Source organism: Onychomys torridus, chromosome 1 (genome assembly GCF_903995425.1).
Source record: "Onychomys torridus chromosome 1, mOncTor1.1, whole genome shotgun sequence".
Classification (NCBI taxonomy): Eukaryota; Metazoa; Chordata; class Mammalia; order Rodentia; family Cricetidae; genus Onychomys; species Onychomys torridus.
In genome coordinates this window covers 88894252-88918762 of record NC_050443.1, presented here as the reverse complement: position 1 = coordinate 88918762, position 24511 = coordinate 88894252, and the positions used below count along the sequence as shown (strand labels likewise).

Below are 24511 nucleotides of genomic sequence, written 5' to 3'. Positions count from 1 at the left end.
AGCCTTGGTTGTTGTTTGTTTGTTTTGAAACAGATTCTCATTTTGTAGTCCAGGCTGGCCTTGAACTCCTCATCCTCCTGCCCCCACCCTGTGAGTGATGAGATTACAGGCGTGCACCACCACACTCAGCTTAAGAAGAGGTTCATTTGGTTCACAGTGCTGGGGATTCAAGGTCATGGCGACTTTGTCAATTTAGTTCTGACCAGGAACTCCAAGTGAAGGGTGGATGGTAGTGACAGTGGATGTGGGAGCAAGCAGTCACGTACGTGTCAAAAAACTAGAAGCAGAGGGAAAAGGGGTGGCCAAGCATGTCTTGCTCCTTACAGAACAACCCTTCCCAGGAGCTCCCGAAGGAACTGCACAAGCAAACCTTCCCTCTTCCTAATATGGTACCACCCCAGAGAGCAGCCATTTAGTCAAAATACACCTGTGAGTGTCACTCCAACTGCATCCTGTCCACAGCAATGATCTTCATTATGCCTTTTCTCTGGCATTCCTGAACCACTTTAGCCTGGTGGTTGCTTGACAAGTGGGAACTTTCATTGAGATCATCTAGATCCTGCCTCACCAGTACCTTGGGGAGTGGTACACCCTTTTATACCCATAGGTCTGAGTCTACAAATTGCCACAGCTATACCTGATTGGAGTACTGGGCATACAGTGGTTTGAATGAGAATGGCCTTTAGGCTCATCTATTTTAATACTGGGAAGGACTAGAAGGTGTGGCCTCGTTGGAGGAGGTGTGTCAATGGGGGCAGGCTTTGAGGCTTCCAAAGTCCTGAGTCATTCCAGTTAGCTCTCTCTGCCTCATGCCTGTGGATCAGGATGTCAGCTCTCAGCTACTGCTCCAGCACCATGCTCTCCACATGGTGGCCATGGACTCACCATCTGAAACTGTAAGCCTCCATTAAATGTTTTCTTTTATAAGTTGCCTTGGTTGTGACTTATCACAGAAACTGAAAGATAACTAAGACAGTGCATAACTCAGAGATCAGGGACTCTGTGCAGGGTAGGACCTTGGGTGACCTCCCTTGAGAAGATTGTATTGTGTTCTGCAAAAGGGAGACATAGTGAGCCCAATATTGGGTAACCAGGCAGGGACACTCAAGCAGACTATTCCATGTCATTTTTCTATTTTACTCTTGGGTACATAGCTGAATTAAAACTCCTTAATCAGGTTAGATGGGAACATGTGACTAAGTTCTGATTGCTCAACTATAAACATGAGTGATACGTTCCAGGCTTGGCCTCAAAAACAATCTTCAGCTTCATTATCTACATTTGCTGGTTGACTGGGAAGATGCAGGAAGAGAACTCAGAGATATTAGAAGACAGGAGTACCATGGGAGACAGGTGGAGGCAGCCTCTATCTATGAATAAACCGTGCTCTGGAATCTTCAGTCTACATACCCACTATTGATAACATCACCACCTGTCAGCCATTGCAATACCACAAAGATTTTTCAAGTAAGCCACTGAGTCATGGGTTGTCAGTTGCAGTAGTCAGACTATAGTGACTAATGCATTTGCCCACCTGGACATTTCTTCTTCTTCTTCTTCTTCTTCTTCTTCTTCTTCTTCTTCTTCTTCTTCTTCTTCCTCCTCCTCCTCCTCCTCCTCCTCCTCCTCCTCCTCCTCCTCCTCCTCCTTTCCCCTCCTTTTTTTTTTTTTTTTTTTTTTTTTTTTCTGGAGACAGGGCTTCTTTATGTAGCTCTGGCTGTCCTGGAACTCACTCTGTAGCCAAGGCTGGCCTCAAACTCAGAGATCCACCTGTCTCTGCCTCATGAGTGCTGGGATTAAAAGCATATGCCACCACCCCTGACCCACCTGTACATTTCTTAAAAATAATCCTTATAATATCTGGTACCATAGAACTACTATTATTTTGAAGTTCATGTAATTCTGTCCTTTGACAGACAATGAAACTGAGGCCCAGGGAATTTAAGTGCTTCTTAAAATATGCTCAAAGACATGTGGGTTATTAGTGTTAGTAAGATTCAAACCCAAATACAGACACCATCCTCAGCCCAGTACTCTAGATTATACTGTATTTCTGTGCTGCTACTTTTCAATGCCCCCACCCCCATGCTGTTTAAATTGTAATTGCACGTGTTGAATTTAAAAGACTACTAAAAATCTTCAGATCAAAGCCTACAAGCTCTAAGTTAAGCTCAGTCTCTGACTGTTAGGGACCAAGATGTCAGGAACCAAACATGAACCATGGAAAGTACTAGCTAGACCAGAGAACAAGTCATAAGCCCCTTCCCAGAGCAGTAACCAGAGGCCTCCAAAGATAAGAGAACATCCCACAGTCAGGTGCCATGACAACCGAACGTAAAGAGCATCTCAGGGTCAGGTAGCCTAGCAACAGAATAAACTGCCCCTGACCAGTGACCTTAGCCAATATCTCTCAGTTGCACAATCTGCCTCACATGTCTTGCACCCCTTCCATGTTCTACACGCCCCTTTTCCCTTTCCCTCCTTCCTGCCCTTTCCCCTCTTATGCTATATAAGCTATGTGGAGAGAAATAAAGTTTGGTGGCTTGATCAGAATTCTGTCTTGCTGCTGTCTCTCGTGTCGCCCTTCCCTTTCATTCTCTCTCACAGGTGGGTCGTCCCCCCCCCCCCCCCCCCCGTTGAAACCCCACTGGCTGGGGCATCTGACATTGGGCCCAGCTATAGTATTTTGTGCATTCTAACTAAGGGAGGCTGTGAATCCCAATCAAGTTTCCCATCACCCACCTCGGCTAGAATGCTTCGAATAGGTGACCGCTGCCGAGTGCTCAGACCTAAACAGAGCAGTGTACCACTCTTCACCCCACTCTCACCCCAACCCACTACTCAGGGGATAAGGTTGAAGAAGGAGCAGAAGGAATGTACAAGCTGTAGTGTGAGAAAGAGCTCAGTGAGATGCTGTCTTTGGGGTGTGATGTGTTGTTGTAGACGTGAAGCACAGCAGCCGTGCTCACTTGGACACGATCGAGACCATCCACATCCATCACAGCCAGGGAAAGTGCTTTTGAGCAGCTGTTGGCAGTTCCTGGCTGCCAAAGAAGTCATCATTTTTCTTCAGGAATGTGGCTGCTGAGTTGCCCATGCTACAGTAAACAACTCCGTGTCCACATATATGTAAACAATTTCTACTAAACTCTGGATCATAGGGAGTTGCCACTCAGGAGGGCACTTGCTGAGATGAGGGAGTTGGGAGGAAGTAGGGAGATAGTAAGAGAGGGCAATGGGGTGAATATGATCAAAATACATTATATACTATATAAAATTGTCAATTTTTTTGTCTTTTTTTTTTTTTTCCAGAGCTGAGGACCGAACCCAGGGCCTTGTCCTTGCTAGGCAAGCGCTCTTACCACTGAGTTAAATCCCCAACCCGTCAATTTTTTTTTTTAAAGAAGGGCCAGGCCAGGTTTGGCCACATAATAAGAACCTGTCTTGAAAAATAATATTTATTCCCAATCATATTCTAACAGGGCCTAAATTCTTCTCTCACCCAGGTCATTTAACAAATTGTTTCCTTATTTTGGAAACTCACTGCTTAACCCCAGTACAATCATTCAGACTCTCTTTATCCAAGAATTCCCCGTCTGTCCATCTGTTTACAAAAGCCAGTGTCTTCTGGCTTCTCATAAGTTATCCGCACATGCTTTGTCTTCTACAGTTAATTGCCCTTCCTGCCGTCCTCTCCCGCTTCTGCTTGTGATGATGTATTCTTTCTCTCATGGTGCTAAGCGTTAAAGACAGTTACAAAAGGACATGATTCCTACCTCTCTTCCTGGAAGTACAGCACTGGAGTCACATATGTTTATGCAGTATCCAGGGCTTGTGTACAAATAAGTAACAAGTTTACACAGGAGTTGTTCAGGTATTTCCCTGGCCTCTTAGAAGCGCTCAGTGTTTGCGAAGAACAGATTTTCATTACTGATATTTTCTGTACATGTATTGAAATTTGTTACCCAGACCAGTTATATAGAGCTAGTGATCCTTGTGATTTCGTGTGTTGGATTAAACAGGCAATACTCAGTCTGAAAATATGGCTAAGCATTTAAAAATAAGTTCTGTTCTTGCAGAAGACCTCACTTCAGTTCCCAGCACCATGTTGGGCGGTTCATACTGCTTGTAACTCCAACTCCTTGGGATCTGACACCCTCTTTTGACCTCCCTGGTCCCTGCACTCATGTGCACATACCCACACATGGACACACGCATACACATTAGTTTAAAAATAATAAAAAATAAATATTTGAATAGGCAATACCACTCCCATAAAGGACACTTATTTTGGAGAAAACTCACAAGGCTTTGCTTAAGACATTACTCAAAAGCTCTAACTATAGTTATTGAAGATGATGAACCACTTGAAAATCCAATTTGGAAATGCCAAGTGCATTCTGACTTACCACAATGTGGATCGCTCTCATATGGTTCAGATGAAGAAGGCGGAGTCTATGTTGAATTATACCAGAATACAGCAGAAGTTACTAAGGAAAATGTGATATAATAACCCAGGCAGTGGCAGTGTACACCTTTAATTGCAGCACTCAGGAGGCAGAGACAAGTGGATCTCTGAGTTCTAAGCCAACCTGGTCTACAGAGTGAGTTCCAGAAAAGACAAGACCACACAGAGAAACCCCATCTTGAAAAACCTAAATAAATAAATAATCCCTGTGGTGATAACTGTTATACCAATCAAAATTAAAAAGTCTAATTAAAAAAACAAATTGTCATAAAAATTTTAATAAAAAACCGAATTGTTACTTGTGTTTTACAAATATGAATTTTAAAAATTATCTATTTGTATGTATGAATGAGTGTGTACAATGAGTGTGGGTGTCTGCAGAAGTCTGCAGACGGCATCAAGTGCCCTAGAGTTGGAATCACAGGTGGTTATGAGCTGTGGTTATGAGTGTGGGTTATGGGATCCAAGCTCAAGTCCTCTGAGAGGTCATCAAGTGCTCTTGACTGCTGAACCACTGCTTTGGCCCTGATTGAGACTTTTGATGAGTCTGGTCTCTTTGAAAAGGAAGAGTCTCCTGGCAATGTTGATATGTCCAACGTATGTAAGAAGTGCCAAAGGAGTGAGTGGTTTTTTAATGTGCATTTACTGTCATAATAAGCCTCACTGTGATTTCTCTGCACATTACAAGGCAATGCAGCCGAGAAAGGGGGAACAACTGGTGGTAGAAGGAAAGAAACAATTCATCTTCAGTCTCTCTGAGAGGCAGAGGCAGTCACAGGAGTGTATGAATGAATGGGCTCTGCAAGCCATCACAATGAAGAGTGTGGGAACTGAGCCCACAGGGGAATATGGGAACTGGGGAAATCTTCAGCAGCTGACACCGTGCTATCTGCCTTCCTCATTTGTGTGCTTTCTGAGTCAGCACTAGCTAAATGTTCCAGAAAGCCATCCACAAAGTACAGCCAGGGCGTTCAAGGGATGTCACTCATTTCCTCTAGTGATTTTGACAAATCAGGAGCTCGAAGGCAGGGAAACCCTCCACATATTTCCAGAACTCTCCATCCAGCCTGGTGATTGAGCATCTGTCTCCCTTACGGCTGGTGTGTGGTGCTCCTGAGGGGCTGCACGATGCTCAAGCACGTTAGCCTGGCACTGTTTCTCGCCTCCACCTGGACCACCAGGCTCCCGGTCCAAGGTGCCATCTTAGTGCAAGGTAGGTGTCTCACCAGGTTTCTAAAGTGAGGATAGACAAGGTCTTGGGAACTGTCCCAAACCCACTCTGCTCTTGACAGTGGGCTGTTGGGAATGGGGGAGACTCTTGAGGTCACAGAAGATGAAATGGGTCTTATTGCTCAGCCAGAGAGGTTTTCAAAATGACTTACATTTACCTTTACATCACTTGGGATTTTGTTTTGGGTTATGGAATATTTGTAATAATAATAGTTTGAAATGAAAAATGAGAAGTCATTTGTTTTCAAAGGGTTTCATTTAAGAAGCAAGCCAGGGTTGTGACTATTTAAAGCAATCTCTAAGCCTGAGGGAGAATGGGTAACTTATTAAATATCACCACTTTATACTACTCTGTAACTGTTTTAATTACAAGGCTATTCTACCACTAGTGGAATACAACATTTTAACTTGCAGTAAGACTATACTTTCAGGGATCATTTCTATAGTTGGTTAACTTGCAGTAAATTTAATACGTAGGAAATCACTGAAAACACAGTTTAAATGTTTGTCATCAGCAGCTATGAAGGAGGGGTCTATGGAGTCTGTGTTTGTAGAACACATACATGGAAACCTTTTTCTGCATAGTAGGAAAAACACTGAAACCACAAATCACTGCTTACAGTCCTGGGCAAGGGAAGTGACAGGGCTGTTAAGGAGAAACTATTCTGCAGAAGATGCCCCGAGACAGGAGCTGTATCAAGAGCAGATAGATGGTCAGTGTTAATTGCTATATTGCTGGACTTGACTTCTTCTTCTTCTTCTTCTTCTTCTTCTTCTTCTTCTTCTTCTTCTTCTTTTTTTTTTTTTTTTTTTTTTGGTTTTTTGAGACAGGGTTTCTCCATGTAGTTTTGGTGCCTGTCCTGGAACTCACTCTGTAGACCAGGCTGGCCTCGAACTCACAGAGATCCACCTGGCTCTGCCTCCCGAGTGCTGGGACTAAAGGTGTGCGCCACCACTGCCTGGCTGGAATTGGCTTTTATGAGAGGTCAGAGTTAGATGATTGGTTCCCAACCACCAAATACCAGAACTGTCATGTTTAAATAAACCTGCATCCTCTTAGAAATCCCATCAGGAGACCATTCATATTTCCCCCTGCAATGCTGCCATTATGCAAGTTATTTTAGAGTCTTTTTTTTTTTTTTTTAAGACAGAGTCTCTTATAGCCCGGGCTAATCCCAAATTCATTACATATCTGAGAATGACCTTGAACTCCTGATCCTTTGGATCCTTGTGGATGTTGGGACTACAGGTGTGTAGCACCATGTCCAGTCTTAGCAATGAGGAGCGAACGGAAAACACTGTGTGTGCTAGCCAAGCTCTCCCAACGAAGCCACATCCCTCGCCCTTAGAAACCATTCTTTGGCAATGACACTACCTATTTGCTTTGCCCTTACTAATGGCAATTTTTCTAAGGAAATTAAACTCTTGGAAAGAGGAGAAAGTTAGCTGGCTACCAGCAGAAGGTCCTACTGGCCTCAGTGATGATGTAGTGAGTGGGCGCAGATAGGACTTCTTAAAGGATTTGTTACCGAGAGATGCAGAATCAAGTATATAGAGTTTCTTTGATTCCTCTCAATAAAACATTTTCTAGATGAAAAAAGTATTAGTACAGCCAAGGGCTTTGTCTGATACCATGCAGGTAGTAAATTCTAACACTTGGTGTTGACTCTGCCCTAAATGATTCCCAAGAACATGCTGTTCCATGTTAGAGTTTCTAAATGAAACTGGAAAGAGTGAAGTTTCTATAATTGATTGCCTTCTATGGATCCAAGCTCTGCTAGGTACATATTACCTAGTTGAATTCCAAACATAGGGCCTGACAAGGTATAAGTTCACAGATGAAAGCATTGACTTGTCCCCAAGATCCCAATAGCCAATTAACAGCAGGAGAGGTAAGGAGTGCTTTGCACAGGCTTGGGAATTTGAAATGGACTTTCATAGATAAAGCCCAGCAGGGGTGTGTGTGTGTGTGTGTGTGTGTGTGTGTGTGTGTGTGTGGCAAGAAAAGTTCATGATGTCTTAAGTAAGTTTACAATTGGGTCATTAGACTCTCTTCAGGTTCATGAGATCATTGAGCCAAAGGCTGGACATTACTTACAAGGCTAAATGCCTTTTTTATGGACCTTCCATAGATAAAGCCCAATAGGAGTAAGGTACTGGAATATAATACAACATGGTGATTGTATATAGGTCCATAAGTTCTTGGGAAGTTGGTCAAAAGAGCTCCCAAATCCACTAGATTTTGAGAAAAAATATTCTGACAAGTCCCACTGCCTCAGCCTTCCCAGGAAAATCCATCTGTGGTGGATACACTCGAATGCTTAGAAGACTAAATAGCAGTGTTGTTATCTGTTAGTCCCTAGTATGGCAGATGCTATGCTAAGTCCTGTGAGAATCTATTCATGTAACTCTCACTACCCTGTGCAGTAAATGTTACTCTCTATATTCCAAACAAGGAAATGAGCTCAAAAAGATAAAGGCATAAGGTCTCAGAGCTACAGAGCAGCAGCATAGGTGATACCAAGCCCTGCCCTGACTCAAACTCAACTTCCTTTATTTAGTTTCCCTGCCCTGCAAGATTTCCTGCCAGCTCCTTCAGGAATTTCTGAGTAAGCCTATCCTCCCATGGCCAGAAAGGACCTGAAACAGAGAATTCACATTCTCTTCTAGCAAGCACATTGCCAGCCCCTGTCAAAACAGGAACGTCTCCAGCCACATTACTTTGGAGTATTGCTAATGATTATTCTGTTAACCAGAACCCTGAATTCTATCTTCCTCAAAGTCTCAAAGGCTTCCTTTTATAGACTTAAAAAACAATATTTGCAGCATCTAAATCACCTAGACCCCACCCCAGGAGCTGATTGCTAGCTAAAGCCCTCATGTGATTGGCAGGTTCTTTAGTGCAGAGTGCTCTGTGTGCTCTTGATCTGGAGATTTACAGCTTAGACCAGGCAGAACAAGCACCTCACCCAGCAGGCTGTCCTCCTGGGATGTTCTTGGCCTGTGTTGTTATTTCTAAGGCCAGCACCAGCCTCACAGACCTGGGTCGAGACAATGATTCTCTGTGAGGAAGGAGAGCCTGAGAGCTGGGAACAAAGCCAGAAGCCAGCTGAGGACTTTATGATTTCTTTCCAGAGCTTTCCGTTTCTGCATGCAGATACAAGGGGGTCGCCCTTGTGGGCAGAAAGGTAAGCACACATATGAATTTCACCGAAGCTGAGGAGGCCTGTAAGGTGCTGGGACTGACCCTGGCCAGCAAGGACCAGGTGGAAGTAGCCCAGAAGTCTGGCTTTGAGACTTGCAGGTAAGAAAGCGCTTCACTAAAGCTGTGTTTCTGCTCAGCAGTAGACTTGCTGCCTTCTAACCTTCTGTCCATTCAACCCATGTGTATTCTTCTACAGCTACGGGTGGATTGGAGAACGGGTCACCGTCATCCCTCGGCTTATCCCAAACCCCAAGTGTGGGAAGAATGGGAAAGGGGTCCTGATTTGGAAGGCTCACCCCAACCAAAAGTTCAGAGCGTATTGTCACAACTCATCTGGTAAGTCAGACCTCCAGCCGCTTCATGTGGCATGTCTTCTCTGGGAGTCTCAAGGTCTGGGGCCTGTCTGGGACTAGCAACCCTGAGCAGCAGCAGAGCAATCATCTAACTGTCCCAAGCCTGGGCTCAGCGGAGCAATGAGCCCCTCAGAGACAAATGTTAGACAGGATACTACAACTGAGTGGTAGCATAAGATCAGGGCGTTTCCAGAGGCTCAGGGTTGTCACCTCCTCTGCCTGGGTTTCCTAAAAGATAAACAGGAAGTGGGAAAGAAACAGATGCCTATATGTATGTGATGCATCCCCTCTGGACAAAGCAATTGCAAAGTTAGCTATCTCCAAGAACCTTGAACTTCCCCCGAGGAAGCCTTATCATCCCCAGTCTTCAAACAAGGAAATGTATCTATCTATAGGAACTTTGGTACACTTGTCTAATGTTTCTGTGGTGGACATTCCCCATTTCTGTGATGAAATAACTGCAGTTGAGAAGTTTATAAAGAAAGGATGGTTAGCTCACCATTGGAGAGTCAAGGTGAACACAGCAACTACTTGACTATGGAGAGAGTGTCATGTCATCACAAAGTACTGTGGGAGAAAAAGTGAGCGCTCATGTGCTGAGATTGGAAGCCAGAGAGGGATTCAGGAGTATAACGTACTCCCACTTGAGCCACATTCAAAGTACAGTCTCAGTGAAAAGGTTCAAACTTGGGTCTAACCCTGACACCGCGTTCTTTCCACTGTCCCACATAAGTCACATGCTGCACCTGACATCTTGAAAATAAGGCCCGCGCTCCCTCTTTTGAAGGAAGAAGTTGAGACTTAGAGAGTAGGGCTGATTTGCTCATGGTTTGCAGTCGTCTTGACCATCTTGCCCACAGGCCTTGGTTGCCCTAACCTAATAGCTTTCCTAAGTCATTTCTCAGAACATTTCCTTCAACTAATACCCAGCTTTTCTCTGTGTCATTAGAAGGCTACTTGACTCATTTCTTTTCACATAGACTCATATGTCCAACTTTCTGAAGGTTAGATAGCAAGTGGTCATATACACACAGAGAGACGTCAATATTAATTTGTAAGGTCTGAACGATAAGAAATGCTCACCAACCAACTTCAGCAAAATTGAATCCAGCAATTCCAAACAGTTCTCTGAACTAACGGGCTTTGACATAAGAAGAGCTCCTGCTCCCCACCTTCACCAATAGTTGTGTGTGTGTGTGTGTGTGTGTGTGTGTGTGTGTGTGTGTGTGTGTGTGTGTGTGTTGGAGTGGAGGTTTAGTGGCAGAGTCAAGATTTCCAGTTAATTCTCCTTCCAACATGATGACTTGTCTCCATTCTTCTCTGTCCCTCCTGCCTGTCTTAGATAGAGACCGAGTGATTTGTGTGCTGGCTTATCTATTCCCGGGAACTGGCCACTATTCCCGGGAGCTGGCCCTGTCTCCTAGCTGCCTTGTTTCCCCACCTGCTGGCAGCATAGTGCTATGGTACCCATCCCTCCCACTAAACAGAAGAAAGGAAGGGACTCCGATGGCCTGTTTCCTCCTGCTTCCCTGTACCTTGTACTCTCAGCCCCTGTTATTTCCTACACCCTGAACAGTCAAGAGGCTTCAATTCCTGCTGTAGGTGATGTTGTGTACTTGAGATCATATCACAGTAAACAGCACCAAATGTCAGTAGTTCCCATTACCAATTGCTCTAACTTTGATTATTTGATTAAGACAGTGACTAACAGGCTGAAAATGAAATGAGAAGGTAAGTTTTCTTCTTTGTAGTTAGTAGGTAATTTAGCATATGATATTTTAGTACCATGCAAGTATCCTCACTCCAAACTATCGTTGTGGTCCTTGCTGAAAATGGTTATTATATAGGGGACTGCAGAGTAGGGATTTTTCTAAATCATCTCTAATTTCCTCCTCTCTACACTTACTAGCTAGTCCCCCTCACAACACACACAAGCATGCACATACACGCACACTTTTACTTAATATGTGTCGAGCATATTACAGTACATTTTGTAGTTATTGTTCTTTTAAGTCCTGTGTATGTTCCAAATCTGGCACGTGGGAGTCCTAGAGGTGACTGCTGCTTCCTAGCAGTGGACAAGCCCAGGCTCACTTTGTATCCTCTCTGTTTCTGGTGGAGAGATAACAACTCAGTTCTCTACAGAGCTCTGGTACTTTTGAGTGCAAAATGCTGACCAGAAACCACAATCTTCGTGAAGATTATCCTCATTACTAGTGGCGTTTTCATTGAATCTCAGAGTGGGGGAAGAGAGACAGAGAGAAAGAGAGACACACAGACACACAGACACACACACACACACACACACACACACACACACACACACACACACACAGAACGTGTATGTGAACCATGCAGTTATATTGATGTTTCCAACTCAGATTTAATAATTTGCCTTTTCTGACTTTGCTTTATCTGTCATCTCCTATACCCAGCATCTTAGTAAACAACACATTTTCTTGTGCTACAACAATTTCAAAACAGCAAAGCCAATATCTTTAGGAAACAATACTAGTGAGTAAAACTGAGGATTTCTTCACCATCCCCTAGAAGAAGGTCCTACTAGGACAGGTGATCAGGGAACTTTGTGCAGAAGTGACTGGACAAGACCCACCCCCGTTGTGATTAGACTCTCATTTGAAGTAGAAGAGGTTGACTTCCTTCTGCTTGTGCTCTGTTATAGGGTACAGATTTTACTGTTTTCGTTTTCTCAGATACATACAACATCAACATGCTGCAATGCTCTTCCTCCTAATCTTTCCATTGTTATTCATTTCTGGTCTGTGCCTTTGTTTTGGGCATATAGAAGTTCTGTGGGATATTGCTTGTTTTTTTTCGCAAAAAAATAAACTGGAATACCACACACAGCTCTGTGAATGGCTTTTTCCATTTACATCCTGGAAATTAGTCAGGATTGGCTCATAGAGACGTTTTTAATGTTTAATAGCTGTGTTTTTAATGTACTCCAGTGGCTGTCTGTATACTAATTTATTCAGCCCAGCTTCTATTGGTGGACTTCTGTGCTGTTCCTAATCTTGCTAAGATTTAGGAACCAGACATTTCTAGATTCTCCTGTTTCTGTGCAGTTTGCAAGAACCCTCCTTCTCTGCTCCTGGATGTCCTCACTCCCCCTGCACCTGACCCCTCCCCACCTCATCCATTTGGTAACTGTTACTCTTTTGTTTGCCCTACAGCCTTGGGTGACTTCCCAAATAATTTAGTATGTAGCATGTGATGTCTTTTGCATATTTAAATAGATGTTGGCTGAACAGTGGTGGTGCACGCCTTTAATCCCAGTACTCCGGAGGCAGAGGCACTCGGATCTTTGTGAGTTCGAGGCCAGCCTGGTCTGCAGAGTGAGATCCAGGAAAGGTGCAAAGCTACACAGAGAAACCCTGTCTCGAAAAACTAAAACAAACAAAACAACAACAAAACAACACAAAACAAATAGATGCATATGAAATTCTTGCTAAAAAGGGTTGTAGACCGCAGTAGAAAATGTCCTCTTCCTGCAGAGTAAACCCCAAGCCCTTTAACAGGGTGACTAGCAATCTTGCTGTCCCTGCTGGATCTATCTTTCCAGCCTGGCCTCCTCCTTTCAGGCTTTCTTCTACCAGTGACACTCACCATTCTCCGGAGCCACACTGTGCTCCTTGTCATTCTCCTGACCCGACTCTACCTTCCCACTTCTCCACTCTTGGATCACACATCCTGCTGACCGGGATCTCCTGTCCTCTTCCTACAGATGACCTCTGCTCTGTTGCAGCCACACTGGCCGTCTTGTCCATCGAATGGGCTCAGCACAGTCAAGTTCTCACTCTTGTACTTTCTGCTTTCTTCCGGCGTCTGCCCTAGATCTCTAGTGACTGGAGCTTTTAACCACTGGGTCTCAGGTTAAGTACGGCCTCCCCAGGAGACGTCCTCTCATCACCCTAGCCAAGTAGCCGTCCTTCATCTCTGCCCTTACCAGTCTAAACCACACGGTGTTTAAGTTTCTTTTCACTGTTCATAATCTTCTGAAATTCGTGGCTTGCTTATCTTTTGTCACCTGTATTCTTCCAATGGGTTAGAAGCTCCTTAAGGACAGGGACTTTGTCAATGGCATCTAGAGCACTGCCTGGCACGGAGATGGCGCCCTGTAAGCATCTGTTGAATGAACACCATCAGTCCTCCACACTCCACCCAAGTTCCTCTGACCAGAGGCAGGAACTGAACTTTATGAGTCTGTGTGTTTTAGAACCCCACAGTCTATTGAGCCCTCTGGGTTTTCTACCCTTGCTTTAAAAAAAACAAAGTTCATTTTCTAAGGGAAGAGCCTAGCAAAGACTAAAGAATGGGAAACATGAGGCAACAGAGTCTACAATGATGTTTATTTGAATAGAACTGTTTTCAAAGTACCATGAATAGGATAAAACATTGACTTGATGCATGTGGAGTCAAACGTTTATCAGCAGTATTCATGACCTTAACTAATGACTCATTTAATTTTCAAAAGCAAATCAACTTATTGAATGAATTTCTTGCATAGCTGTAATTCTGGCCAGTGGCATCCAGTGCTATAAATAACCAGGAGTTTTAAATAGATGTAAATTTGTGGTGTAAGATATTGTGTAGCCCTGCCATTTCCTGTGATTGATGTCCATGAACGTTAGCACCTTCCTGTGTAAATGAAGACTTGATAAATGCTACACAAGATAGCTAAACATGTGGTACCATGGCTGACCCAGAGCTAGAAGACAGACAGATGTGTTTCCTCTAAACTCTATCCAACAGATTGGAAAACACTACTCTCTCTCCTCTCCACTCCCCCGCCCCAGCACTGAGAGGTTTTATTTTAGATCTTGTTCTAAAGTGATATCATGTGTCTCCCCCACGCCCCACCCCCAGTTACTCCTTCCTTGCTTTGGTTTCTTTCCTTTCCTCATTTCTTCATCAGGTGTTCACTGAGCATGTACTGTACACCAGGCACAATAATCCAATCAAACAGGTGTCCTGCTGCCAGACAGCTCACAGTCAGTCCAGAGAGGACAAAATGATGAGAATTGGGACAAGATCAGGCAAGGGCAAGAGTATGTGTCTAGACACCTGGTCTAGAAAAGTCTGAAGCCTAGGGGAGAACTGGCTAAGCAAAGAGCAGACAGAAGTTTGGTGTTTTTTTCTTTATTAAGAAACTTTTTATTTATTTTACATACCCATCACAGATCCCCCTCTCTTCCCTTCTTCCACTCCACCCCCAGCCTTTCTGTCCCCCAAACCACCCCATCCCCTCCACCAAAAAGGTAAGGCCTCCCATCAGGAGTCAGCAAAGCCTGGTACATTCAGTCGAGGCAGGTCCAAGCCCCTCCCCCAGCATCAAGGCTGTGCAGTGTCCCACCAAAAGCTAACTTATGCACCAGAGATAGATCCTAATCCCACTGCCAGGGGTTCCTTAAACAGACTAAGCTACATAACTGTTTTGCTTATGCAGAGGGCCTAGCTCAGGCTTGTGGAGCTCCACAGGTGTTGGTCAAAATTTCATGAGTTCCCACTAGTTTGGTTTGGTTGCTTCTGTAAATTTCCCCATCATGATCTTGATGCCCCTTGCTCACAGAATCCCTCTTCCCTCTCTTTTACTGGACTCCTGGAGCTCTGCCTGGTGCTTGGCTGTGGATCTCTGTAGTTGCTTCCATTAGTTACTGGATGAAGGCTCTATGATGACAGGGTATTCACCCATCTGATTACAGGGATAGGCCATCTCAGGCACTCTCTCCAAATATCGCTAGTAGTCTAAACTGGGGTCACAATGTGGATTCTTGGGAACGTCCCTAGCACCAGGTTCTCCCTATCCCCATATGAAGATATCTCTTGCATTGCTCTCCCACTCTGCCCCTCCCCCAGCTCAACCATCCCATTCCCTTATGTTCTGAGGTTACAGCTCAATCAATGGTAGAGCATTTGACTGCAGACAGAAGTTTTAAAGGTAGAAAAGGAATCAGTGAAAAGGCCAGGGAGATTAAGAAATTGTAGAAAAACAGAGGGGCTAGTGGGAGAGAGAGGGAGAGAGAGAGGGGGGGGGAGGGAGGGAGGGAGACAGAGAGAGAGGAAGGGAGAGAGGGGGGGGGAGGGAGACAGAGACAGAGACAGAGACAGAGAGGGAGAGTCTCTTAGCCTCATGATGTCAGCTTGGCTGGATCACCAAAGATCTCATCTACCGTTCAGGGGAGGTGAACGCTGCAGGGTGCTAAGGAAGGAAATTGAGATCAGATTTGAATCTTGGGAGACCTGAGTTCTGACTGCAGTGAGAGGCCTGGGGGGGGGGGGGTCCTGCTGCCACCATGCTTACTTCTCCTCCTCCCAACAGACACCTGGGCTAACTCATGCATTCCAGAAACCATCACCACATTCGACCCCATGTTCTACTCTCAAACACCCACAATGGAGTTCCCTGTCAGCAGCAGCGACTACTCGGCTTCATCCCCGGACTCCACGACTCATGCTCCGGCTACCACCCGGGCTCCACCTTCCACCTTCATGGTACGGAAGACAAAGATGGTCTGTAACACGGAAGTTTATACGGAACCTAACACCGTAGTCGTGGAAACCGACCCATCTGTTGAAAGTGGAAAAGCATTCAAGAATGAAGTAGCTGGGTTTGGAGGTGAATGTCTTCTGGGCAACTGTGTGTGGCAGACAAATGTACATCACCCAGCTCATCCCAGACCGGGCACTCGCACCTACCAGGCACAAATAAAAGCTGAACACAAGCTCCTCTTCAATAGACTCAGAATTAGCTTTTTAAAGAGCCTCAAGGGTCAGGTCACACATCGTGAGCATAAAAGAGCTTCACTGCTTTTCACAAATAAATGATTATCCTTTACTATAGACACAAAAATATATACCTGCATGGCCTATGACTTTAATCCAAATGCCTGTTTCTTACATGGACTGTGACACTAGACTCAAGGTGCCAAGAAACAAATTCTACTTTTCACATTGCAATGATAAAGGAAAAGTAAAGAACTCCCCGAATGGTAAATAGAGGGCTGGTGAGGTGGCTGGGTGGGTGAACCCACACCCACCTACCTACACATACACACACACACATACATACACACACACACACACACACACACACACACACACACACACACACTATAAAAAGTAAAATTATATGTATATTATTAAAAATAGTCGCAAAGAAGGGTCTCCTGCACCATCTCTCATCCTCATCGCATGTAAAAACGAATCTTTACATGCACAGACAACACAATGCGCAAGCAAAAGACCAACGAGCCTGTCTGTCTTCCCTGCAGGTGTGCCCACAGCTCTGCTGGTGCTGGCCCTCCTCTTCTTTGCTGCTGCAGCTGCACTGGCTGTTTGCTACGTGAAAAGGTGAGGCTGCTGGCACATCTCTGACCTTGTCATTTCTGTTGTTCACCTAGCTTGTGCTCTTTCATGGTTGCTACTGGCATTTGGTTAAAATGGAGATGGTATCCCTCTTAGACCTCCCTACTCCCTGACCTCAGCACAAGCGTGTCATCTAGATAGACAGTAGATATCGGTCAGTGGGCACCAAACTCAAGCAATAAAAAAGGAGATGTCAACATTAGGGGGAAATTTAGGCTGAATTTGAGTTGTGGGGGAGGTGTCTTTGTTTTGGATGAAGGTGCTGTGAAGACATCCAGAGTTGGCCCTGTCGGTACTATCTAATAGGAATGTGTCCACTAAAATGGGGGAGTGATATAGTTAAGTATACTTATATTAACATCCAAATAAAGGCGTCCAGGCAACTGTGCCAGCCTGTCCTGTGGTAGACAAAGTGCTATTTGCTGTGCTGTGTGTCTCACTGTGATATATGTGTACACCTACAGGTATGTGAAGGCCTTCCCTTTCACAAACAAGAATCAACAGAAGGAGATGATTGAAACCAAGGTTGTGAAGGAGGAGAAAGCCGATGACATCAACTCTAATGAAGAATCCAAGAAAACTGATAAAAACCCAGAGGAGCCCAAGAATCCACCCAAAACTACTGTGCGATGCTTAGAAGCTGAAGTTTAGATGAGAGAGTGCTGAGAAGGTACACCTGAGGCAAGTTTCATGCCAGGGAACCAAAGAAGCAAGCCGCTAATGGTTCCTAACTAGAAAAAGACTACGGAGTCCTTCAAACGGAGGCTCTCCTTATTGCAATCTTCTCTGGACTCTGCCCTCCTACCTCCAACCCCGTCACAGCCTCCCTAGCCTGTCCATCTCACAGCAGTCCAGAGAGTGAAGGGGGCTTTCAAACACTGGGCCCTAAAACAGTTCCTCAGCTTTCAGTCACATACAAGCTGCCTGACACCAGGGCCAGAGTCCCTGAGACCTGGCCAGCCCCATAGTCCAAAATCTTCCTACAGGGAAACATGCCACCGGACCAGGTGCTTTGGAACCAGGCACATGTGAAATAAGGAAAGCAACAGGAGGTCATGGAGAGCCTGGTGACTTGAGACCTAATCTCTGGGAAGCCAAAATAAACAGAACACTAGAAGGGATCCGGGTACTGATAGCACCTTGTTGGCAGACTGTAAATACAGGCTGGGGCCGGGGAGCCACTCCAAAAACAGACAGGGATCACGTTTTAGAACATAGACACACTTGCTCTTCTCTCTACTGTTGCTGCTGTTCCCTATAGACAAATACACTTTTCTATGAAACCAAAAAAAAAAGAGGGTACTGGGGGATTGTCTCTGTGGCAGAGCATTTACCTGGCACAAAGCTCCTAGTCCAATCCCCCAGAACCTGCCCACTCCCCCCCACACACACAACGAAACAAACAAAAACACACATTTCCACTTTTACCTGTTACAGAACCTATTATGAGAAAACAACTATGTTTAAAGGTAATAAAGTAAAAAAGAAAAATGTCAGGTAATCTACCACAGGCTGAGAATCCTTTACCTGGCGGAAATGCTTGGAACCAACAGTGTTATGAATTTCAGATTATGTTTGAAATCTGGAATACTTGCATCTACATAATGATATATTAGAGGGAATCAGTCTAAAAATGAAATTTATGTTTCATGTATACCTGTACACATAGCCTTGTGGTAATTTCATACAATATTTTAAAAATAACTTCACATATGAGATAAAGTTTCCTGGTGTGGCATTTTCCCCTGGGGGCATCATGCTGACTCTCAAACAGTTCCATATTTGGTAAAAGTTTGGTTTTCAGATTTTTGGACTAAAGATGTCAGGTGCTAGATAAGGTATGACATTCTGTAATTGAATAGTGTTCATCATATAGTTGTGTATAGTGGAGTGTTGTCTGAAACTATTATTTTTCCAGTTTTGATATCCCTAGCTTAGCTACTTCTAAACTAATATTTTGTTGCTGAGACTAATCCATTCATTTTTCTCTAATACAGCAACTACTACAACCTTAATTTATTATTAACATATTTGAAAGTATAGTCTTACCTCTACACACCAACACACATCTTTGTGTGCCTTTAACAAATGTATTACCAGCTCTCATTTTCTCAGTAAGAAAAACCTGAGAGGTGAAGAAATAAATAAAGCATTTAGAAAACTCCTCTGCTCCTTTATTTCCATAGAAATACTGCTTTGCTGTGGGATGTCTTTCTGTACACTGTGAATGTGTGTTACTCTGATTGGTTGATAAATAAAGCTGCCTTGGCCTATGGCAGGGCAGGATGGAGCCAGGCAGGAAAATCCAAGAGAGACATGGGAGGAGAAAGGAGAGAGGGGCCAGTCACCAAACTGCGGTTCAAGGAGCAACATGTATTGGGACACAGGTAAAGCCACAGAACATGTGGCAATACATAGATTAATAGAAGTGGGTTAATTTAAGATGAAAGAGCTAGCTAGCTAGAAGCCTGCCATAGGCCATACAGTTGATAATCAACATAAGCCTCTGATTGATTATTTTATAAGTGGCTACGGGACCTCAGGGCCAGGTGGGACACAGGAAAACTTCCAGCTACACTGCTTGTGCAAAAGGGCTACATCATAATCCATACTTAGCAAAAGTAAAACAGCCGCAGAAGTATTACACACATCTCCCTCAGGGCTGTCTCTACTGCAGGCGGTCTTGGTGAAGTTGGTCAGTGTCATGATTTTAACATGAAATACCTCTCGCGAGCTTGTGTGATTGAACATTTGGTCCGGTTCCCCCCCTCCCCTCTTCTGCCCTTCTGGGAGGTTGTGGAGCTTTGGGAGCTAGGCTTTACCTAGAGGAAATAGGTTTAGGGTGGGCTTTAAGGCTTACAGCCCAGCCGTGCTTCCTGCCCTTTCTTTGCTTCCAGGTCCAGAGTGACGCGAACCAGAAAGAAGCCTGAGGCTGCTGCAGTCACGGATTCTGGTCGCTCCCAGCACCAAGCCTTCTCGCTGTGATGAGCTATTCCTTCAGATTGAATCAGGACAAGTCCTTTCTCTCTTCTCAGGCATTTAGTCACAGCTGTGTTAAAAGGATTACACAGACAAGTTCACACATGGTAGTTCTTTACTTGGGACTCAGGTCCTATATCCCAGTCTGTTTTAGAGTTCCCATGAGAGGCAGAGAGGAAAGAGCCAGAGAGCAAGAGCCAGAGTGAAAGCAGTCACAATCTTTTAGACTTGATCTTGGAAATGGCAACCCCTTACTCAGAAATAAGTCCAGTATGCAGGCAGACTTGGAACTGCGGGAGTAGCTGAGAGTCCTACATCTTTAGGCAACAAGAAATCAACTGAGACACTACTGGGTGGTATCCTGAGCATAGGAAACCTCAAAGCCCACACACCACAGTGACACACTTCCTCCAACAAAGCCACTCCCACTCCAACGAGGCCACACCTCCTAATAGTGCCACTCCCTATGAGCTCATGGGGACCCAATCACATTCAACTGCCACAAGATCTGATAAATGGATCTGTAGCTCCAATTACATATTTCTCATTATGAATCCTACTTAAGTCTCCAGCGGTGTGCACAAAACAGCTTCTGCAGAGACCCCTGCACTGGGCTAGCTGGCTGATTTCACACAGCATGGCAGGGGAAAGAGGTAATTATTCATGCTGTGATGGATAGACCTCTTTTGTTCTCCTCTCCCCAAACTAGGGTTTGAGAGGGCCTGCTGTGACCTTCATCCCCCTGGATCTGTTAAAGCAGAAGCCTACCCCTTCTGATTTACCTACGATCAGAAAGGCATTCCTAGGGCAATGTGACAACCCTCCAGGTTTATCTACAAGCATATCACTCAACGTGCTCACAAGCCAGTGATTGACCCTACAGGGAAAACTCAGTACCCCATTGCCCTTGGCCTAATTCTACTCTGCTCACAACTACTGTACCTTCCGTAGAGCACGCCAACCACCTCTGCTGGTTTTTCCACTTCCCAACAAGCGCTGTGACCATTTCTTCTAGGTGGCACCCCATCTCCCAGGTCCACTGTCTCCCCTAAGCACAGCCTCTCTATCTTACTGTCATTGCCACACCTCCAAGGCCCACTGACTTTGCCAGCCTCCATGCTGCTTCCCTGGCACTATCCTAGATAGCACAGTGCTCCCTCTCAGATGGCACCTTTCTCCTAGAGACTGATGTCTACTTCTCCCACCACCACATAGTCCTCCGGGCACTGCCATCTCTTTAGCTGTTATTGCTGACCTCAGCACCAATACTTGGATCTGGAAGCCACCTGGATGTGAAAATTGTTGACATCTGATGCCATTGCTACAGTTCAATCATGCCTACAGAAGCTTTTCTCTGTAAATATGGCAATAGATGATGGGATTGCCAAAGAAATACAAGAATTAGCAATACATAAAATTAGAGCTGAGGGTGTATGAGCTCCCAAAGTGTCTAGAAATCAAATTAGAGGGCTAAGGGCAGAGCAGAGCACATGTAGAAACAGCAAAAGAAAGGATGGAGTGAGATAAAGAAGCCCCGGAGTGTAGCATCTTGGGAGATAACAAGGATTTGATTTTTTTCTTTCTTTCTTTCTTTTTTTGAAACAGGTTTATTTCTGTGTAGCTCTGGGCCTTGTAACTTGCTCTGTAGATCAGGCTGGCTTTGAACTTGGCGATCCACCTGCCTCTGCCTCCCAAGTGCTAGAGATTTGATCTTAGCTGTGACTAACTCGTTCCTCTCTAGTCTACAGCGAGAACGGAAGGCAGTAGTAGCATGCTGAAAGGGAAAGCACCAGAATGGCAGCCTGAGAATTCTGGAGTCTAACCCAATTTCCATCTACCTGCTCTGTAGTTCTTGGGTGAATCACTTCCTACCTCTGGATCTGTTTCCTCATCTGTAAAGAATGTTGTCAGCCCTGTCAACCTTGCAATCTCATCAACTCCATTCAGGAAGTTGGTAATGTTTACCATCCAGGGACACTCACAGTCTTCCTTCAGTATTCCCACAGTCCTGCCACAGATGTTTAATGACCTTACAGACTGAGAGGAGGCCTCCCGAGGAAAAAAATATACATTTCAAAAGGCAAATGCTTCTGAGCTTCACTACAGGACTGTATTTACTGAGACTGTGTTCAGTCCTCACGCTATCACTGACTGGAAAATTCCTAAACTGTGGAGTTCCAAATACTCATGACAAATTATAGTATTTATCCAAAAAAGAAAAAAGAAAAAAGAAAAAGAAAGTTCTTTTTCTTATAGGAAGATGAACTTGGAGACATCTTCTTCTGCAGCTTATTATCTATATGTATGACTTCCTATCAACATTTTGACACTTTTGTTATACATAAGGAAAAGTTTTCCTTGTCCTGCTATAGAATAACTTTATGACAGATGGTGGTTAATGCCTTATACTTTGTCGTGATTTGGATAAGAATGGCCCCTACAGGCTCATATATTTGAATGCTTAGTCACCAGGGAATGGCTCTATTTGAAAGGATTAGAAGGATTAGGAGGTGTGGTTTTGTTAGAGAAAGTGTGTCACTGGGGGTGAGCTTTGAGGTTTCAGAAGCCCATGCCAACCCAGTGTCTCAGACTACAGGTCAGGTTGTAACCATCAGCTATTTCTCCAGCGTCATGTATGCCTCTTGTGGGAATTCAATCTGCTTAGCCAATGGTATTGGGGTGACTAGCGTTATGGGGCATGGTCTTCTCTGAGTACATGACCAGATAAGAACTGAGGAAGAGGATCGCACACTCTCTCTGGGACGTGGAGGTTTTCCTGATGCCACGTTTTGGTGAGCTGGACGGAGCTTTCTCCATCCTTCCCTGTTGAGAAGGAGGTAGCAGCGCTGCTTCATTCTGTGTTTGTGTGTTATTCCCATTGCATCCCTTAATAAATAATTGACCAGACTCCTGTGGGTTCTCACCGTGCTCCCTGCCCTGATGACAATGGACTAAGCCTCTGAAATGATAAGCAAACCCCCAGTTAAACACTTTTTTCATAAGAGTTGTACAAAGTCATGGTATCTCTTCACAGCAAAAAAACAGTCACTAACATATGTTTAGGGTAACACTTATTAATAAGCTAGTGACCTTATTTATTTTATATTCTAGTTAATTCATCATACATTTGCAAAGTTGAGAAAGTTGTTGTGCTATGCAGCAACTGTCTAGACTTGTCATTGATGATATTATCACCTTATATTATCTTGGTCCTGTAATCTCTCTTTTATTCCAATCTTCATTGTACTCACTATAAAGGGAGTACTGGCCCTACTTTATAAAATTGTAGACAATTTATATAGAGTGATTTTTCTGACTTCCGAGCTCAGATTAAGCAGAACTATGAGATGTTTAAAATAAACTAGCTACATCTTTTCCCATAACTTCACTGAAGTGTACTTGGCTGACCATAAACTACATATGAGTATGGTGTACAATTTGAGAAGTTTTCATATTACATGTATGTCTGTGAAATCATCAGCCAGAAGACAATGAACACAGTTAGCACTCTAAAAGTTTCTTCCTACCCACCACCCGGACGTTTTTAAGGGGCGGGGCTTGAGTATGAACCAAGACTCCACGCGTGGCAGGCAAGGGTTCTACCGTGGCATTACCATCTCTCGTTCCCACTCCGTCACTGTAGAGGTTCCCACCTGACACCATTCTCTAAGCAACCACTGATCTGATTTTTGTCACTAAAGATTCCTTGGAGAGGAGGGAGCCTTTTCTAGATTTTTTTGGAAGACCTATCTTCTTTCAGCCTGAGTATTTCAGGTTCATCCACATTGTTGAGTGTGTCAATGTATTCTTTATTATTGCTGAGTAGTATTCCATTGTGGGGATTTATGAATTTATGAAAAAAAATCAACTGTTTTCCATTTACCGGTTAACAAGTGTCTTTGCTAGTGTTCTATTGCTGTGAAGAGACACCATGACCACGGCAACTCTTATAAAGAAAAACATTTAATTGAGGCTGGCTTACAATCCAGAGGTTTAGTCCATTCTTGTCATAGCAGGAAGAAGCATGGTGGCATGTAGGCAGACCTGGTGATGCAGAGTAGCTGAGAGCTCTGCATCTGGATTGGCAGGCAGCAGGAGGAGAGAGAGACACTGGGAGAGCATCTGAAACCTCAAAGCCCACCGCAGTGACACACTTCCTCCAACAAGTCCACACCCACTCCTGCAAGGCCACACCCCCACACCTCCTAACAGTGCCACTTCCTGTGGGCCTAAGGGAGCCGTTATCACTAAAGCACCACAACAGGCATCTGGTTGTTTCCAGTTTAGGTCTATTACAAATAGCTACAATTTTTGTGTACCAGTCTTTGTGTGGATATATACTAGAAGTGAGATGACTGGGTTGTGTGGTTGGAGTGTGTGTGCTTAGCTTTTAAAGAAACAGCTCTTTCCACAATCTCTTTCCACGGTCATCTTACACACATCTTACACACATGCAACAGGCAATCTATAATAATTTCAGTTGTTTAGCCTTCTTTTAACATTTAATACAGTCCTTTCAATTTTAGCTGCTCTTGTGGCATTGCATTGATACTTCATTTATTTACCGTCCATAATCTAGAAGGTTCATCCAGTCTTTGACCATTTGGAAAAACAGGGTTCTTTCTTTTTTGAGGTGTAAGAGTTGTTTGTGATTCTCATTAGAAGTCCTTTGTTAAATGTATTCTGCTTTTTCCAAGTCTACAGCTTGCCTCTTCAATTTTTTTTTTTTTGTCTTTTTAAAAAATTATTTTATTTTATTGATTTTTTATGTATGTATTTTGCCTGCAAGTATGTGTCAGCAGCCTTGAGCCATATAGGCCTTCCAAGCCAGCGGGTGGGGTGGAGCTCCGTCTCCAGGCAACGCGCAAGGGCGTGGCCTTGCGTCACTGA

At 44.3% G+C, this 24511-nt stretch overlaps 1 protein-coding gene and 1 pseudogene across 1 annotated transcript; both read left to right on the top strand.

Annotated features, from left to right (window-relative positions):
• The first annotated feature begins 5424 nt into the window (after positions 1-5424).
• Positions 5425-18806, top strand: Lyve1 (lymphatic vessel endothelial hyaluronan receptor 1). Its single transcript, XM_036190751.1, has 6 exons — positions 5425-5681; positions 8834-9002; positions 9100-9239; positions 15597-15893; positions 16549-16627; positions 17107-18806. The coding sequence occupies exons 1-6, from the start codon at positions 5597-5599 to the stop codon at positions 17291-17293; spliced, it is 957 nt and encodes a 318-aa protein (XP_036046644.1). The 5' UTR covers positions 5425-5596; the 3' UTR covers positions 17294-18806.
• LOC118576985 lies at positions 6114-6284 on the top strand (annotated as a pseudogene).
• Positions 18807-24511: the final 5705 nt, after the last annotated feature.

Bases quoted from the DNA above. Each gene is read 5' to 3' on its own strand.
- Lyve1 (XM_036190751.1), top strand. From the start codon at position 5,597: ATGCTCAAGCACGTTAGCCTGGCACTGTTTCTCGCCTCCACCTGGACC. The intron at 9,003-9,099 runs GTAAGAAAGCGC...ATTCTTCTACAG, and splicing joins TCTGGCTTTGAGACTTGCAG to CTACGGGTGGATTGGAGAAC. The intron at 15,894-16,548 runs GTGAATGTCTTC...TCTTCCCTGCAG, and splicing joins TGAAGTAGCTGGGTTTGGAG to GTGTGCCCACAGCTCTGCTG.